Source organism: Acromyrmex echinatior, chromosome 5 (assembly GCF_024713525.1).
Source record: "Acromyrmex echinatior isolate Ae372 chromosome 5, ASM2471352v2, whole genome shotgun sequence".
NCBI classification, from domain to species: domain Eukaryota; kingdom Metazoa; phylum Arthropoda; class Insecta; order Hymenoptera; family Formicidae; genus Acromyrmex; species Acromyrmex echinatior.
The window spans coordinates 5,391,983-5,409,909 of NC_141856.1; the positions used below are offsets into that span (position 1 = coordinate 5,391,983).

Below are 17,927 nucleotides of genomic sequence, written 5' to 3' on the forward strand. Positions count from 1 at the left end.
AGATAATATGGCATATAATTGGTACAAAATAATTTATTAAGTAATTATTTCTAAAACAAAAAATATAAGTTATTTATACTTGCTATGTGATAGCCAGATATATAACTAAAGTCTTATACATATTTTATGTACATATATCTCAGTCGTTTTACTTTTCAAATGATATTTTTCAATTATTCCTCGCATAATTATGAGGTATACATGAAATATTAATTGAGCTGATTAAATCAAATATCAAAAGTTCCCGTCTCTTGAAGGGAAAAACATACAGACTTTTAATTGTTTGATAGGCCAATAGAAAAGAAAAACTCTTACAACGGGAAAATCGCTACAAGTATAACTAATTACTATGCCATTTAAATAATGAATTAAAGTTTAACTGACATCTAATGACTAGTATTTCATACTTTGAATGCAAGAGACGAGAACTGCATTTTTCACTGATCAATCCTGTAAGTATGACAACCTATTTACAGTAGGAATAGAATAAACACGTTTAGAATAACAAAATATTTTTTTATACTTAGATTTTCCAAAGATCTGGAAATTGTAGCTAATCATCTTCATCTGCAAATAGTAAATCTCCTTTTCAAGATTATTTTAATAATTACTACGACAATAATTTTAATTTTCTTCTCTTGACAAAACTTTTTACACTGACAAATACATATTAAGTAAGCTCTATGCTCTATTGCACATGATTGCATATCTATTAACATAAGACTGGAATTTAATTTGTAGTCTTTGATATACTTTCGTATATTTTTAATTACCTTAGACATTAATTCATATTCATAGTTCATCATGAGGTGCTTCAAAAATAGTTTCTTTTAATCTTTCAATCAGTAATATTAAACTCTTCAAAACGTCTGTTTCATCCACAGTGAGTTTAATATTAGGATTTTGATAAAAGTGTAAGAGATTATTTATAACAGGTAAAAGCAAAAGCTCAATATTCTTAAATTCAGTTTTACAAATAGGAGATATCGTGATCATGCTATCTGAGACTACTTCGAGAAAATCATTATTTTCTATACTAAATTGGCCAGTTAACTTTTCTTTGAAGCATTTAACCATTAAGTTGCTTAGGAGTTTACAGTAATCGTGCCTCAGTAATTTTAGCTCAAAATCTGTAATAGCGTACTCCCTCATTCTCTGTTGACGCTGTTCGGCATCATGAATTTCTTCTAGGTTTCGTCTTTCGATTGTTAGATCATTAATTAATTTCATTGCTTTCATTTGTATATGTAATTGATCGTCATATAGAATCTTGCCAAGTAACTGCAAACCGCCATGATCAATCCAAGCTTTCTGAGCAGCAGGAAACTGGCGTATTAAGGCACTTAGAGCAAAGAGACATCTGGATTTTACTTCAATTTTATTATTTGTAGACAAGACGTGCAACACTTTTTGAATAAAATCATTTTCTAATGCCTTAGCTTGCACTTTTGGATTTGATTGGGCGGCTGCTCCTAAAAGGCGTAATGCTTCTGATTTTATTTCATTATTAGTTCCATTAAGACATGGTGATATGATCTTAGTCAACCTACAATAAAAAAAAGTTGATTAAAATTGTATTGATAAATTGTTGTCTCCAAGAGAAATATTCATTTACCCATCCATGTCTGAGAATATTTTAGCATTGTCTATTTGATGAAGAAGATATTCTAAATTATTTAAAATGTCCAATACTTCTTCAATCTCTATACTAGTTAACGTTCCTGTAGTGATACTACTTTTATAAGATTGAAATTTCTGGAAAAACCTTTTTAATAATTCTGAATCGCTTGTAACATTAACTTTAAGAGCATTAAGTTCCTCTTTCAAAGTTTCATAAAAACGTTTAAAACGTTTCTCAGTTTTTGGTCGAGTTTCTCCATTCTAGAATGAAAAAGAAAAATATAATAGATTTTAAATTCTTACTTGTTAATCCTAAATTTGTAATAAAAAATAATTTACATCTGGGTAAATTAACAAACAATTATTGGTATAATTTAGATCAAGATAATGCAATATGTTTAAGGACGGAAATATGGAACGAAATCTTAAACATAATTGTAATTGTTAAATGTGTTAATCTGTTTCAATTCCAAATTCCAATAATTACAAATTTCTAATTTCTAATTCTCCGTCTGCAATCACATTTTTACTTCCTACGTCTATTAATTTGTGTCTATATCTAGCCCAAGTTTTCTTATTTTAAGCTTTCAAAAATTCAGGGTTAACTTCTATGTTACATTGCTAAATAGTTTTTAACTGAAATGTTAAAACCCTTATCTAACAAAATTTGAAATTTGAACAAAAATAGGATAAAATTTAAAAGTAAAATTTTGTTTATGCTAAAAAAAACCCAAATTAGAGACGGAAGATTAAATATTTAAAATTAAAAAATAGTTACATTCATATTTGATACTTCTGCTGCTTCATCTTGCTTAAGCTTTTTCAATCTCGCTTTCAATTCGTCGATAGGAAATTTCAAAGAATTCAAAGATTCTGAAACTTTCTTTATTTTCACAGACTCCGGCTCTTCGTTTTCTAGAACCGACTTATCCGGATGTAATGTCAATGACTTGGAATTGGATCGGTTTGTATTTTCATCATCTTCTTCTGTGTCATCCATCAATTTAGCCTCTGTTACTCCAGTTGCAAAATTATGTCTAACGTGAAGTCCTTTGGGAATAGGAGTTCCTGATAAAAATTAAATTTTATTAATCTTACTAGAAATTAGATCTTTATTCTTACTATCAGCACAAAATTTTAAGATATTTATAATTTAATCAAAAATTTGTAATCTACAATTCTTGTATTAAGATGCATTTATGTGACAAAATTAGTTTTATTCATATAGTTTAGCATCATACATATTTCATTAAAAAAAACACAAGCTATATATACTTTCATGATTATTGATTATTCAAAAAAATTCTCATTTGGAGCTTTCTTGAATATTTATATAGAACAAATCCTAATCATATCCATCTCAAAAGTTCCAATAAAATTTTAATATTTGTTAAAAAAAGAGAGACAAAAATTATTGTAATACGCAATTCCGAACGATTTTAATTTCTTAAGATTATGCCTTCTTGAACCACGTAATCCAATCCGCACGTACGTCACTGGAGGCACCCATTCGGACAGGACGACCACAAAATTCTCTCTCTCTCTCTCTCTCCCCCCCTCTCTCTCTCTCCCCCCCTCTCTCTCTCTCTCGCGATTCCTTATTTAAAACAACACGAAGTAATCTCAAAATTCTCGCATTATACAAGACTGTGCTCTGTCTTCTTTAGAAATGTCGGAAGGATTGGATTGTCGCATTTTCGCCGCGGAAGGGCTGCACGTACGGCGGATTTGACTGACGTGGTGTCAAACGGAGCGACGGATCTCGGTCGGCGTAAAGTAGTCCCACGGTCGCGGGCACGACCTTGATGAGGTACTTACCCTTTTTCACCGTCTGCCATTCGTGCGTTGCCACGAAAGCGCTCTCGTTTTTTTCAGCACTGCCGAAAATTGCAAGCGGCAGATACAACAGCAAGATGCACGTGTCAACACGCATTCTGATAGGGACAACACGACGTCGTCGTCGTCGTCGTCACCGAAGTAGAGGAACGCGTACGACTGCGATTGTTCACAGGCGAACCGTTTATGCGCAAATCTCAGAATCGTTCGTCATCAGCTGGCGCAAAAGCGATGTGAGATTGTCAGCGTGATGCTCGGCATGACATTTATCGCGGGACTCGCGAACAACTCGTTCACGTGTTGCGTCCGCTATTTATTGCGTCTGTGTGTCAACCAATGCGCCGACGGTAGTTGCACGCGGTCGCCACCAGAGCCGACCGACAGCCAATGAAAAGACGCGACGTTGCCGCATCCGTCGCATTCGAATCTTCTCGTGCATTTTGAAAAATCGAGTAATATTTTATTGTAAAAAAAAAAAGGTTTATTCTTTTTTCATCGCTACAGTGGGCTGCACTAAAATTTTCCTTCTCCTTTTGTCAAGTATCAAACATATATAGATACTTATTTCAACATATACATTTTTTATAGACTTTATGAATAAAACTAATTTTTTTCATTATATTTGATATTTTGTTTAAAGTACAAATTGAAGCAAAACAAATCAAAATAACATCAAAATGACATTACTAATTGAAAAGTGACTTTTAGTAATTTTTTTTTCAAGATTGGCACCAACTTTTCAGTAATAGTATATATATTGAACTCGGCATAATTCACTACATTGGAGATTGAGGATTACAAATTGAAAATTAAAATCCAATCAGAATGATGTGGATTAAAATTATAAAATTATCGAATTCTAATGGCTGTGTTTAGCAAAATATTTATTTACAACTGTTGGAAGTTTTCTTCGCTTTTGATTAAATTGTATTTTTTACTCTAGAGGAATGATCCTATCTCAGCAGACAATCATAAAACGATTATAAAACTGTTGTATTCTGTTGAGCGCAGCCATTCTTTAATTTGTAAAAAAAGTCTCTAATACATAATATTGGGTCAGATATGATCATCAACACACATCTAGTGACAAAAAACCGCGGATACTTTTTAGATGACCTAATACATAATAGTACTTTAATTAAATTGTAAACAGACTTATAATTTTCAACTGTTGATCATTACTTAAAGAATGAACCGACTTTACTTATTTATATCCGTGTGAAATTATTACGCAATAGTAGAATCAATTCGCTAAAGAGTATTATAGCGTTATGATATAACGCTTATATAAATTTGCGTAACAACTGCAAATTCTTTAGATCGAATTTCATGTGAAAATCAATGTTTTCTTTGAGAAGAATTCTACACCACGCGATGTTATATACACATGTAATTGCCATAATTTGCTTAATACTTGATATTAATTAATCTTTCAATCTAATTGAACAATGTAAAGTTAAGTATTTTGTACTTCGAATAATACATCGATATGCATTACCGTCCATAAATTCAAAACGATTTTTTCGTATATCAGAAAACGAAACCGTAGAGAAACTTTCAAAAATGCATTTTAAAAAGATTAAGCTATTAAGTTATCTTTAAGTTTTATTTGTACAATATTTTGTTCTTAAATTACATAAAAACTAATATTTTTTCAATATTTTTGTTTTATTTTGAAGCGTTGTAGCTTGATAAAATATTATGGGAAAAAATTAACGAAAAAATATTTAAAAATTAGATTTTTTAATTTTAAAATAATTTCTTTTAATTGGTACGAGATGATTTTTCATAATAACATCGAATTTTGTTTGTAATTTTATAAAAACTCATTTTTGTAAAAAAATATTTTTTATTTCGAAATTAATCGATTTACAAAAAGAAAAAAGGAAAAAATTTTTTTCTTTTAATTTTTTAGATTCACATAAATTTTGCCAAAATTTTTTAGAAACTCTTTTATAAATTTAAGCCTGAAACACACAGGCAATAGAAAAACATGAAAAATGGAAAATTTTTTCATTACTATCTTCTATGATAAAAATTTTCATTTTTCACACTTCATTTTAGGAAAAAGATTACATGATCGCTATACTTATAAAGTTAGGTTGTTCTACCATTCAATAAACTTGAACTCACTCTCTTACTCTCTTTGTTCTTATTCTTTTATTCTTACGTTTATCTATTAATTAGATAAATTATCACATATAATTTATCCGAAGATATACCTTAAGAGTCATATTATTGAAAATATCGCACAGGAAAAATAAATGTACAAAAATATCATAGTATATAGATTTCTCTAGTACTTTCGTATGCGATACTTATCAAAAGTAAGGCTTGAAACTTTAAAAGAATTTAGAAACATTCGAGAATTGAGAGTAAAACGCTTTAGGGCCGTTTGGCAACGAGCGCGAGCGGCGAACGGTACGGATCGCAACGGCAACGCTGGACGGCGCCCGACAACCGACCAATCAACGCACGGAACGTAGTCCTGGCGCGCAAGGCCAGCTAAGCGAAACTCATTTTACTACGCGCTCGTACGATGACCGGCACGTGCGGCGGCGGTGGCGGCGGCGGCGGCGGCGATCGTTCCCTACCATCCAGACCCTACTTCCCTCGCGCAGTAACACAGTAACCGTTGCGCGCGCGGCGTTTCGCTTTCACGCCTCTCACGCTCTCGGCTCTACTCCATCACCGCGCACGGCACGCACACGTCCACTGCACCGTCCTCACGGGTACATCCACGCGTCACGAGAATCCGTTAATAGCAGACCGATCGCCATGGCAGAGGAATATCTATACGGTAAATATGAACGGCCACGATGCCATGTTCGCTGTGGCTTTGCTATTTCGCGACGCACGCGGATACTTACGTACCGTCGGCCATTTAAGCGCGAAGGGGATGCACTGGCCGGAGACGCCGGCTGGGCTTTCGGCCATTGCGATACGGCAGACTCTCGACTCCCGTTGCAATCTCCGGAGCCAGCGTGCTCGGTCACCGACCGGTGCCGCTCTCTCGCCACGAATACGACTTAGTGTCTTCTGTGTTCAGGAATCACCCTAGAGGGACCGAATGCAAGCGAGGTATGGGACCCGGAGCACAAGAACGATGACTCGGACGGCGCGGCCCAAGACATCGGCGCTGATCAGAAGCTCATTATAAAAATGGTGAGTGTGCCACGTTCCAGTAATCGACGGAATGACAACAGAGACGTCGCCGTCGCTCCGTGTCTAATGAACTTTTCTCCGTCTACGGTTCTCCGCTGTGGCTAGGAGAGCCACCACGCTATCGTAACATTGTCGTCATCTCCACGAGCTAGCATCTTTCGGGCGCCTTCCTTCATGGTGGGGCGTACAGTTTCCATCGCACTCGTCGGTTACCGTTTTTTCTATCATGCCGCGTGTTTCCATATACCGCATTTTCAATCGTTGTTCAACTAGCATCATTTAGGAACACCTAGATTTTTTTTCTTTGTAGCACTCCTTGTCACCGTCGCCAATTACCGTTTCGCGCGCGAAACTCAATCGCCAATTTCTAGTGGTCTCGTTCAATTCTTCAATCGTGAGAGATAACCTGGATGACAGTCGACCACATTGCTCGAATTTTTTGCTTTTCCTAGGATCGCAAACGTTCCTCTATGCCTGAATTATTCAACGATTGTCACGAGTCCTTTGAAGCAGATAAGAGGCACCTTTTTACAAAATCGCGCTCGTGACGTTGTGACCATGATTGATTAGTTTTCCCGTTATAATTGCCCAACTCGTCTCTGGAAGAATAGATACCGGGAAGTTTGATGCTTGGCGCCATTTTTTCACAACGGCTTCGCCCTTCCCCCCCACTTTATGTTAGATAAAACAGGGCTCTATTATATGTCGGGAAATAAAGATTTTAACGGAAATTTAATTTGCGGTTAAATTTGATTTGATTCGATTGAACGAGGAATCGAAATTTTTGGATGTAGATCATAATATGCGAATTAAATAGAACTTGATAGTATACCGGTTATCGAAATATTGCGGCACCAAAGTATAACGAAGTAGATATTAACGAGCATCCTCATCGCGAGTAGTTTTATAAAAATTATATGTAGTACATCACGTTTTATCGTAACATTATTTTTTAATTTTTTAAAAGTTTATAATGACAAATATAATTTTTTATTACATTACCTTAATCGTTTCCTCTGTTATATGTGTGCGCTTTGTGCTTCTCATTGAATTTGAATGTTACAAGAACATTTTTTTATCTCTTCTGTTTATTCTTTTTTTTATACAACATAATAATATTTATGTATAATTGTTTTTCGGGGCAAGCTGTTTTCTAACCTAAAAAGATAGAAATTGATCAAACTATAAACGTATGACATACGTGATAAAAATATTTGAGATAAAATACATTTAATGGGTCTGTTCTTTATTCCTATACTGTCTAAACTGGCTCAGACAGTGCAATAAGTTAAAGCGAAACAAACTTATATTTGTTTCACTTCAACTTATTGCACTGTGTACACCAGTTCAGATAGTGCAGGAATAAAGAACATATCTAAAAATAATACAATTATGAGAAATTTAAATATATAACTTTCCTCGTCCTTTGTTTATAAGAATAATATAATTATTAACTGTATTGTTATAACGTTAAGTTTGAATTTTGTATAAAATCTTAGATTTATAAGAATTAATAACCAAAATAATTTTTATTAGCATCCAATATTATATTTTATTATTCTACATTTATATAAATAATTTCTTGTATAATGTTTATCGTAAACTTTTTAGGCTCTTCTAGGACCGGAGGCTAAACCTGGAGAGCTTAATGTCTTGCAAGTTGAAGCAATGGGATTAAAAGGACCCATAAAAACTCCAATTGCCTTGTTGGAGATGGGAAAAACGGCGCAGATTATTCTTGATCTCAGTTTCCCAGATCCTCCAGTCACGTTCACGTTGGTTAAGGGCAGTGGACCTGTTCATATAGTAGGACACAATCTTCTTGGTATGTATCTCTATATTAAAAACTACGTAATTTTATTTAGTAAATTTATAAGTAACATCTGAAAAATTGTGTTTGTTTTATTATCTTGGGATTAAGTTCATGTTTTAGATACTATATTTCTTTTTTATAGTGAGATACTTTTCTATTACAAATTCTTATTGTCATGCAGAATGAGAATTGAAGTCTGATGTTTTTCTTGACAAGCGACTGTTCTAATACTTCGAGTTATATTCAATATCCCTGTGTATTGTTTCAAATTAAATATTGTATATACTACTTATATTGTATACAATTCAATATAAAATATTATCACAAACTATAAAAATCAATGCCTTAAACAATCTTAAATGCTTGTATAATAAAATATTATGTACATCACATAGACATTTTCTAACAAACTTAAAAATAGACTTTATTACTAAACTTCAGTGACTATTTCTTAAATTATTAATAAAATGTTGATATTTTTTTTATTTTGTAATATTTATAAAAGTTTATCAAGGTATGCCAAGCAAAGGCGATAAAGTTTAAAATCGGATGTCTTCTTAAAAAACATAATTCTTTTTAAAAAAAAATAATTTTAATAAAAATAGATTCTGTTCTATGGGGCAGGAGGGGGGGGTTAAAAAAAGTATACATATATAGTATATGTTTAGTATTATGTATTTTTTATCTGCTTTTGCTCTTGAATATGTATATGTGATATATGCTAATCCTTTTTGAATTATAAAAAACATAAACATTTTAAAATATAAAATAAATTTATAAACTATATATACATATATCTATGAATGTATGTAAAATATCAACCTATATTTAATTATGAAGTAATACTTCAATTCATTTAATACGTTACACGATTTTACTCTTTAAGAATTATAATATAACTTTTTTATATATTAGGTGTTGGAATTAATTCGTAGCGTTTTACAAGTGATGGGAAGTACTTTCATTAATGTATTTTTTAATGCTCATGTGAAATAAATAACATTCTTTCATTAAAAACGCTACGAATTAATTCCAACACCTAATATTATGAAAAATATGATAAAAAATACACAACTTGCAATAAATACTACATAATAAAATATTTATTATTTGTTTTATTTTAATTCGTTATTTATTTATAACATAGCATTGTTTTATACATGGCATTTTATAAACTTATTCAAATATTTATTTTTTTTTATTAAAAATTAAGAAATACTTAAATTTTTTTTCTTATCATAGGTGGCCACATTGAAGAATTTGTGGATATGGATGATGAAGTGGAGGAAGAACTTGATGATGAGGATGATGAAAAGGTATGAATTATTATATGTATATTTTTAACTATATACATATATATATATAGTTGAAAATATATATTCTATCTATATCTAGCAAATTTTATTATAATAATAATAAATTTAGTAAATTTTTGCTATAAATCTTATGAGTGAGGATAAAAGAGGATAATGCTGTATTTAATTTATTAATATCAATTTATGCATGTAGAATGCTTCTCTATAATAGTAGTAGTAGTAATAGTAGTAATAGTAGTAGTAGTAGTAGTAGTAGCAGTAGCAGTAGTAGATGGGTGACAAAACCATATCAATTCTCCTGAATGTTTGAACCTGTTCAAAAGGAGGTAATCATAGTCCGTTCTTATTTCAAGCTCATCTTAAGTAATGTCTTAAAATACAAATACGGCTCTCTGATTGATTCATGACATCTTAAGACTGTACTTAAGCAGTTTTAAATAAGACTTAAATATGACTTAAATAAGACTTAATAAAACTTAAATAAGGCAGTCTTTAATAAGAATTGATTACTGAAGAATTGACAATAAGAATGAATATTGGCTTCTGATTAATTCATGACATTTTAAGACCTTAAGACAATCTTAAATATAAGAATCAAATATAAATATGACCAAAGAGTCACATAGATCTGAAAATTTCCTCTGCGACTTCCTATGTCAGTACAGATTACGAATTTTTCCGTATATATGGGATGCGGGATTTGAAGTCGCGATCTGTCGGTTATGAGTCCGTCACACGAAGATACATCCCTTATGGTTCTCTATAAAAATATGATAAATTTTTGAATGCAGAATACGTCCACAAAAATGTTATGATATAATTTATATTATAAGTTGTATACATATAAATAATTTACTATAGGAGAATTTGCACCTCATGATAGTATCTTTAGTTTATCTTTACTTTCTATGTTGCTGTAGAACATATGAAATTATATTTAATAAATATCCATTTCAGGCACCGCGAAAGAAACGAAAACTTTTATCAGGAGATAAAAAAAACGGCGTTGAATGAGTACGGTCGTGAACATAGACAAATAGAATATTAAGATAAAAATCGACATTGCGCCATAGTATGTCTAAAAAATATCAATATTGCATTAAGAATATTTTTTATTTTACTTCAAACTTTATCTTTTAAAATACGTTTGAGGAATTATAATTTTTAAGGACAGGAAAAGATGGACGTGAACCACTTATAAAAAAATCATAAATGTATCCCTTGTATTCTCATTCATGTTTCATGTTTTATTTTTGTAAAATAAATCTTATTTTGCAAAGAGTTGCTTTTATTTCTTACTAATCACGCTTCCTTTTTTTCCATTTTTGCAAAGTAACGTATTATAATTTTTTATTGGATTCTAAAAGATTAAATAATATTTATTAATATTTATATCGATAAATAAAATAAATAAAGTAATTAAATAAAATATCTTTAAAAGTCAAAGTTAGACTAACATATTGCGATTTTGAAATTTTAATTTGATTATAAAACGTAATAAAATTTCATATTTTCTTAAAATTTTCTTTAAACTGATAGATGTAAATGAATTTTATATATAAATATATATTCTCATTTACTTCCTTACGTAATATAATATATTATGTTTAATTATTATTAAAAATATGGAAATATTATCAATTATCTTGCTTAAAATAAATAAATTGCATATGACTACATTTTATATTTCTTGTAGGATCCTGAAGATGAAGACGATGAAGATGATGAACCTAAGAAGAAGAATGCTAAATTAGCAGCTGCAGCTAAATACAAAAATCAGGCTAACAAGAACAAGAAAAAATAAACATGAGCCTTAACATTATGAAAATAAAACAAACTCTTAAGTTAAGATATACACATAAGTCCATCACTATCATCCGCATTTGTGCGACTCTAGTATCATTTCATCAGATTATCACACGACAAAACGATTGCCTTCCACCTTTTTAAAACACAACTGGACCAACAAAGTAAGACAATTATATTATGTGTAATTTTGAAATAATTTCGGACGATTTTGTTAATTTGCGTATGAAAAAATTTGCTTAAAAAATATTTTTGTGCTTTAACTAATCTTTTTATGCGTCTATCCAAAGTGAAGTTTATTACAATTACCTCAATTATATAGATATTTGTATAGCATACTTGTATGTGTGCTCTTGAATATTTTTACAGGATAATGTATATTTAGTAACATAGGATTTAACATTTGTAACAAAAAATATGTTTATGGCAAGATTTTTATAAATGTAATTTCTCTATCTTCAAAAAAATGATATATGTATATTCTTATCGTATTGGAGTATATAATTTGAGACAAAATTGAATATTTTTTTCTTTTGATGATACTTTGTCATTGAAGAAAGAGAATATCTTGATAACAAATATTATGTTTTTTCCTTTTTTACTAGACGACTTATTGAAATTCATGTTAAATATATAGTTTTGGTATGATAAAATAGTGTATTAAATGATTTCTGGCCCAGTTGTTATTGTAAAATTTATGGAAAGCACGAATGGGGATCCACAATGAGATTTTGTATTTTTTGTTTTTTCCGATATCGTGTTCATATTGACACAATTCTTTCAAAGATGCGAAAATATATTCTATCTGTTTAAACCGATTTTTGAAAATAATTCTCATGTAAAGAATGGCAAGGCTAAAGCTTCAATATAATTTATTATTTTCGTGTGTACAAGATGGGGAGAGGATTATTAGTTACTCAAAAATTTTACTTACGTCTCTAAAGATATCAATATTAAAGAAAGAAAATATACACGTCATCTCAACATTCATTCCATTTGATGAAAGATAATAGAAATGGGAGTTACAGGTGTACTGGGTATATAAATGCTCTTACATCAGTGTCATGTGCTATTGAAGCATATGTGATGGCATGTATAAAAAACGTACGTGCGATTGATACGTAGTCTGTACACCTATTTTGTACATATACGATATACAATAAAAAATTTCACAACTTTTAAAATCCGTATTGCTTGGGTAAATATTTATTTGAGAGTAACCTGCCATACTGTAACAAAGAATAATTTTTAATCTCTTTTGGGAAACATGTCTTCATTTTATTGTTTGAAATAAGTACATAAATATACGATATTTGTAATTATATTTGATATTTTTAATGTTTTTTTATTTAAAGTGAGTTTTATAATCTATCGATCAATCGCATTAAATGCGTAAATGCAGCAATTGCAATTGCGCATAAATTGCGATTGATCAATTGAATAAAAAAAAACGTCTTTATTCAATGATTATGTATTTGACAAGTAACTTTTATGTAGGTTATTTATGTATAATATATAACATGTCATGTTTCCTTTTACTTTGTCTTACGCATAAAGAAAGAACATCATAACTTTTTAGACACTCTAAGAAGTTTTAAATACAAGTTTATTGTATGTACATATAGAGGCAATTCCAAAAATTCGAATGTCGTAACTTTGAAACTTGATTATTAAAATTAAATACGAAGTGTGCGATATGATATAACCAATGAAATAATATAACAAATAGAAAATTATTGAATATATCTAAAGAGATTACGGAGAGAGATTGGCTTTTGAAGTTAAAAATTGTGATATGCAGAATGTTAACTTAAGTAAATGTTCTACTAATGTAGAAAACAAAGTTTCCTATGGCAATGCGGAATCCGACATAGTTGATCATGAAATAGTAACCTCACCACAGGTATGTTATATTTCGCTTAATTATTAACTAATTATTATGAATTGTAAGAGAATCAAATTTCTGTGTATAATATGAGATGTCCTGTACAAATGAATAATTGATTAGAAAATCATTTTGTATTTTAAATATTTATTATTGCTAAATTTCTTAAATTAAGTTTAAAATTAAACACAATGTAATAGACTCCAACGAATAAAATTCGAATAAATTGTAAAAAGGCGAAAGAGTTTGTTGTTCATGCTGTATAATATTTATATGTTTATAGTAAACTAACAATTCAGCAAATATACATATAGACGTTTCGACCTTTTCACATCAGGTCCTCTTCAGTGTAATAAAAATAAACCCAACTATTTTTCTTGATATGATCTCGTTCTTGTGAAAAGTTTGAAATGTAAAATAGTTGCATTAATTTTTATTACATTGAAGAGGACTGATGTGAAAAGATCGAATGTTTGTATGTATGTTTGTTCAATTATTAGTCTACTAACATATAAAATATTGTACAGCACGAACAATAAGTGTGACTTTGCCTGTTTACAATTTCATTATTTGAATTCTTATAAATTGTTACTATTTATAATTTTGAAATCAATAACTGATTTATATATATATATATTTAATAGGTAACGAAATTGAATGAAATTATAGCAAATTTAACAGATTCTATACAGATAAAAGATGTACAATTAGAAAATTCACATCGTGAAAAAAGTAGGTTACTAGCAGAACTAAAGAAACAACAAAGATGCAACAGGAATCTGAAACGTAAGATTTAATCATTATGATTTTTTTTTAGACAGTATACATATATTAAATCTAAAGGTATGACTGTAATTTCTGATTGAATTATAATATAAATGCAATATTTTGCGTACTATATACTGTTTTATATCTATCTAAATTTATTCCATAAAATTAGAATTTTATCAATACAGCTTTACAGTTTTTAGTTTGAACTAATTCAACAAATATGAATGAAACAGTACACAGAGGTACGTTCAGGAATTGCATTCAGATATAACTCTAGATTCTAGTTTACGTTACAAATACCAGTTCATCTTTCTTCCTTTTCTCTCCAGGAAGAAAAAAGAGGAAGAAAAATAAACTAGTATAAAAGTTCAGTCAAAAAGAACAGGCTTTACATTACGCTAAAGTACACACCAAAATTATCTAGACGTAATTCTTGAATGCACCTCACGAAGTGTGTTCGGGAAGACGTTATTAGTGCTATTTGTGTCATTCTATCTTCATCTTTTATATTAGACATAAACAAGGATAGAATGATACAAATGACTCCTCGAACGCACCTATAGTGTTTCTCGGATTGAACCATCAAACTTAAAATATGAATTTAGGACCTCCTCAAGCAAAACGACATAATATCATTTGATATCATAATTCATTATGATATCAAAATAATGTCAAAATGACTTCCAAATGATCATTAAAAGTCATTTTTCAATCATTTCATTTTAATATCATTTTGAGTCATGACTTGTAGCCTGGGTTAAAACAAACAAAATTTTCCTGTAGTTATGTAAGTCAATATCTCTTTTAAAAAACAAAGCGTTTATCAACAAACTTCCAGAGAAAAACTTTGTTTTTGAAATCTTAAATTCATATTTTAAGTTTGGCGGTTTATAATTCAGGAATATCCGGTATATTAATTATTTTTATTGTAGAACAGTTAGATAGCGAGAGAATTTTCTATCAAAGAGAAAAAGACTATTTCGTTGAAGAAATGCAACGATACAGAGGTAGATATATAGGCAATGTGTCGAAGTTTCAACAACAATGGCGTAAGGAGCTCGAAGAAGTGCAAGATTCCTTAGAACAAGAAAATAAGCAACTGAAATCAGAATTGTTAGATAAAAACAAAGTTACTTATAATCTATGTGTGAAGTTCCTTCGTATGAAACATGCTAAAGACACATTACGATATAAATTGGACCAGTTGTTGCATGAGCATTTGCTAGTAATGGCGGAGATGATGGAGAAATTAGACGAAGCGAGGAAGGAACTTAATTTAATTGTGTCAGAGAAATTTCAAGAACCGTTGCCTCTTAATAAAGCTAAATTCTTACAAGTAAATGATAATATATTTGTTTTTCTTTTTTTTTTTTTTGTCTAAATCTCTTAAATTAGACTGTACATATCGTATGAATCGTTAGGTTGTACAAAGGAATAACAGATTAACATATGAAAACACAACATTGAAAGTGCAGGTCCATCAACTTACGCAAAACATAGACAAATTGAAAAGTCATATGCAAAGACCGAAAAAGATTAATGTAGACGCTAAAATCATTGAGAAATTAGCAACGCAAAGCAATACGAGGTACGTTGTACGTGGAAAAAAGAAATCATATCGAATTTTCATTGTAGCATATTTTCAATATTAAATCAAATTTATCTAACATTGTTGATACAAAGTATAATTATTTACACTTTTAGATTTACTTTAAGTAAAGCAGAAAAAATCGCTTTGCTGTCTAAGTTATCTCAACCTGCTGACTATACTGAAGATGCGGAGATGATCTCACAGGTGAATTCTGAGAGTGCAGATGATTGTATATTTAATGATGCGAAAGATGTTAAAAGAGATTTTAAAGAATCTCATGCAAAATGCGCTCAAAGTGTGTCAGGAATTGTAGAAACGTCCATTATTTCTCGACAGAATAGATGATTCTTTGAAATAGATAATATGTGTATTTGTATAAATACTTTTTTTGTAAATGTTCATTAATTTGTTGAAGACACACGTGAAAGTATTATGATAAAATTGTCCCTTTTTTTTATTTATTAGAGATCGTTTATATAAAAAAATTTCTTTACATAGTCGAAAGACAAAAAAACAAGTCCTAATTTGAACATAAAATATTTGATAATATAAAGTAATCTTGGGTATAGCCAGGATTTTAATCGAGAGAAAAGGGGAGGGGGGATAAAAATTTATCTTCACACAAACTTAATATTAAAACTTATTAAAATATATATATATATATATATTTTTTTTAAAGTTAGAGGATCTTCAATGAACTTCCTTACAAATAACGTGAGCTATATATTGAGTAGTGAGCGTTTAATTTTCCATCGTAAGAATATTTAATATAATGTACTTGGCAAACCATTAATATAATATAGATTTAAATAATGTATATTTACATATATGTATAACAGTTATATGTGTTGCTGGGTAATTGTTTCTTCTTGCCAAAATGGGAGAAGGAGGATAAGCACCCTTCCCTGTCTCTTTTTGCGCTTGCTTATAAAAGTAGTTAATATACCAAATTAGTTAAAATATTACTATTATGATAAACTTTTCCTCTTTTATCTTTTTTGTAAACTTTGTTTTGAAATTAAAAAATATTTTAGAAAAAGTTTTTATAATAAAATTTTATGCAAAGAAATTCAATATCTTTGCGAAAAATCATCACACCAAATTTTTTCAAAAAGCATTTTAAAGCTTAGAAATTCTAATTTAAAATACATTTATATTAAATTTTGTCCAATAATGTTCCATGAAATTGTAATACTTTAAAGTAAGATAAAAATATTACAAAAAATATCAATTTTCAATTTTATGTAATTTAGGAACAAAATATAAAAAATTTCGCAGATTTTACTACGTAAAACGCCCTATCTTTGCGCTTTTAAATGCATAGTCGGAACTTCTTTATGATTTTTTTTTTAAAGATATTTAATTTTTCGTGACAAAATTGAAGTGTTTCCAAACTTTTGACCAGGGTTGTAAAATTCATAAATATATATATAAAACTGTAAGATTTATAAATATAATTTTTCTATTTATAAGCACATTTCAGCAATATTGTAGCAACATTTGCAACATTGCAACAAGCTTTTGTATATATTACATAGGTATATTACATAAATAGCTTACAGTAGTGATATCAAATATTAAAATCGCCGTCTAATTGTAAGTATTTTTCTTCTCTATTCTTCATCAAACTATCGCTCTCGATTTTCTGTATCACCAATGTAAACAAACTTCAACACGTATTTTGCATTATCTTACAATTAGTTACGTGTCGACGAGAGAGGTCATTGACTTAAATTTATTTTCCACACAACCTATATATATATATAGTGCCGATCATAATAAGAATTTCAGAGTAATTAAGTGACACTAATTATTCCACTGTATTGACATCGTTGGGCTATTCTCTTCGTCTATCTAGTTGCGATGCATATTATTAGGTTCTATTAATGTGCAATTATAAAAGCTATTGTGGAGAACGTAGGAAACGATTAACCAATACTTTTTTTTCACATAAGCCGATCTGCCTCTTTTCTCTCTCCAATAAAAGGTATCGACAAAATGCAGAAGGGACGTCAATCCGAGAATGAATTCGTGGGCGTTCGGCTATTCTGTATCGGACTGTTGCGACGATTAAAACGATAAAAACGTACGATATGATGCATATATTTCTGACGTTTCTGAGAA

The 17,927-nt window shown here is 30.0% G+C and overlaps 3 protein-coding genes and 1 long non-coding RNA gene across 7 annotated transcripts; 2 read left to right on the forward strand and 2 right to left on the reverse strand.

Moving 5' to 3' along the window:
• Nucleotides 1-17: 17 nt before the first annotated feature.
• Nucleotides 18-3,838, reverse strand: Sil1 (Sil1 nucleotide exchange factor). Of its 3 annotated transcripts, none has more exons than XM_011068042.2 (4): nt 3,439-3,838; nt 2,399-2,688; nt 1,616-1,881; nt 18-1,546 (listed from the first exon to the last, which is right to left on the reverse strand). In XM_011068042.2, exons 1-4 carry the CDS (start codon nt 3,551-3,553, stop codon nt 793-795), a joined length of 1,425 nt encoding a protein of 474 aa, XP_011066344.1. In that variant the 5' UTR covers nt 3,554-3,838; the 3' UTR covers nt 18-792. The 3 variants fall into 3 exon arrangements, with proteins under 3 accessions (XP_011066344.1, XP_011066346.1, XP_087262303.1); XM_011068044.2 differs by lacking the exon at nt 3,439-3,838 and adding an exon at nt 3,113-3,324; XM_087406177.1 differs by lacking the exon at nt 3,439-3,838 and adding an exon at nt 2,896-3,056.
• Nucleotides 3,839-6,036: 2,198 nt separating this feature from the next.
• LOC105153289 (nucleoplasmin-like protein) lies at nt 6,037-12,746 on the forward strand. Of its 2 annotated transcripts, none has more exons than XM_011068039.2 (5): nt 6,037-6,256; nt 6,506-6,621; nt 8,233-8,446; nt 9,677-9,750; nt 11,447-12,746. In XM_011068039.2, exons 1-5 carry the CDS (start codon nt 6,235-6,237, stop codon nt 11,552-11,554), a joined length of 534 nt encoding a protein of 177 aa, XP_011066341.1. In that variant the 5' UTR covers nt 6,037-6,234; the 3' UTR covers nt 11,555-12,746. The 2 variants fall into 2 exon arrangements, with proteins under 2 accessions (XP_011066341.1, XP_011066342.1); XM_011068040.2 differs by lacking the exon at nt 11,447-12,746 and adding an exon at nt 10,708-11,031.
• On the reverse strand, nt 6,546-8,226 carry LOC147909734 (uncharacterized). Its single transcript, XR_015545095.1, has 2 exons — nt 7,624-8,226; nt 6,546-7,220 (listed from the first exon to the last, which is right to left on the reverse strand). It is a non-coding gene; the product is annotated as an uncharacterized LOC147909734 (long non-coding RNA).
• Nucleotides 12,747-12,889: 143 nt separating the features above from the next.
• LOC105153298 (uncharacterized) lies at nt 12,890-17,173 on the forward strand. The gene is made up of 5 exons (XM_087406178.1): nt 12,890-13,459; nt 14,086-14,227; nt 15,145-15,548; nt 15,634-15,800; nt 15,917-17,173. The coding sequence occupies exons 1-5, from the start codon at nt 13,352-13,354 to the stop codon at nt 16,146-16,148; spliced, it is 1,053 nt and encodes a 350-aa protein (XP_087262304.1). The 5' UTR covers nt 12,890-13,351; the 3' UTR covers nt 16,149-17,173.
• The last annotated feature ends 754 nt before the right edge of the window (nt 17,174-17,927 follow it).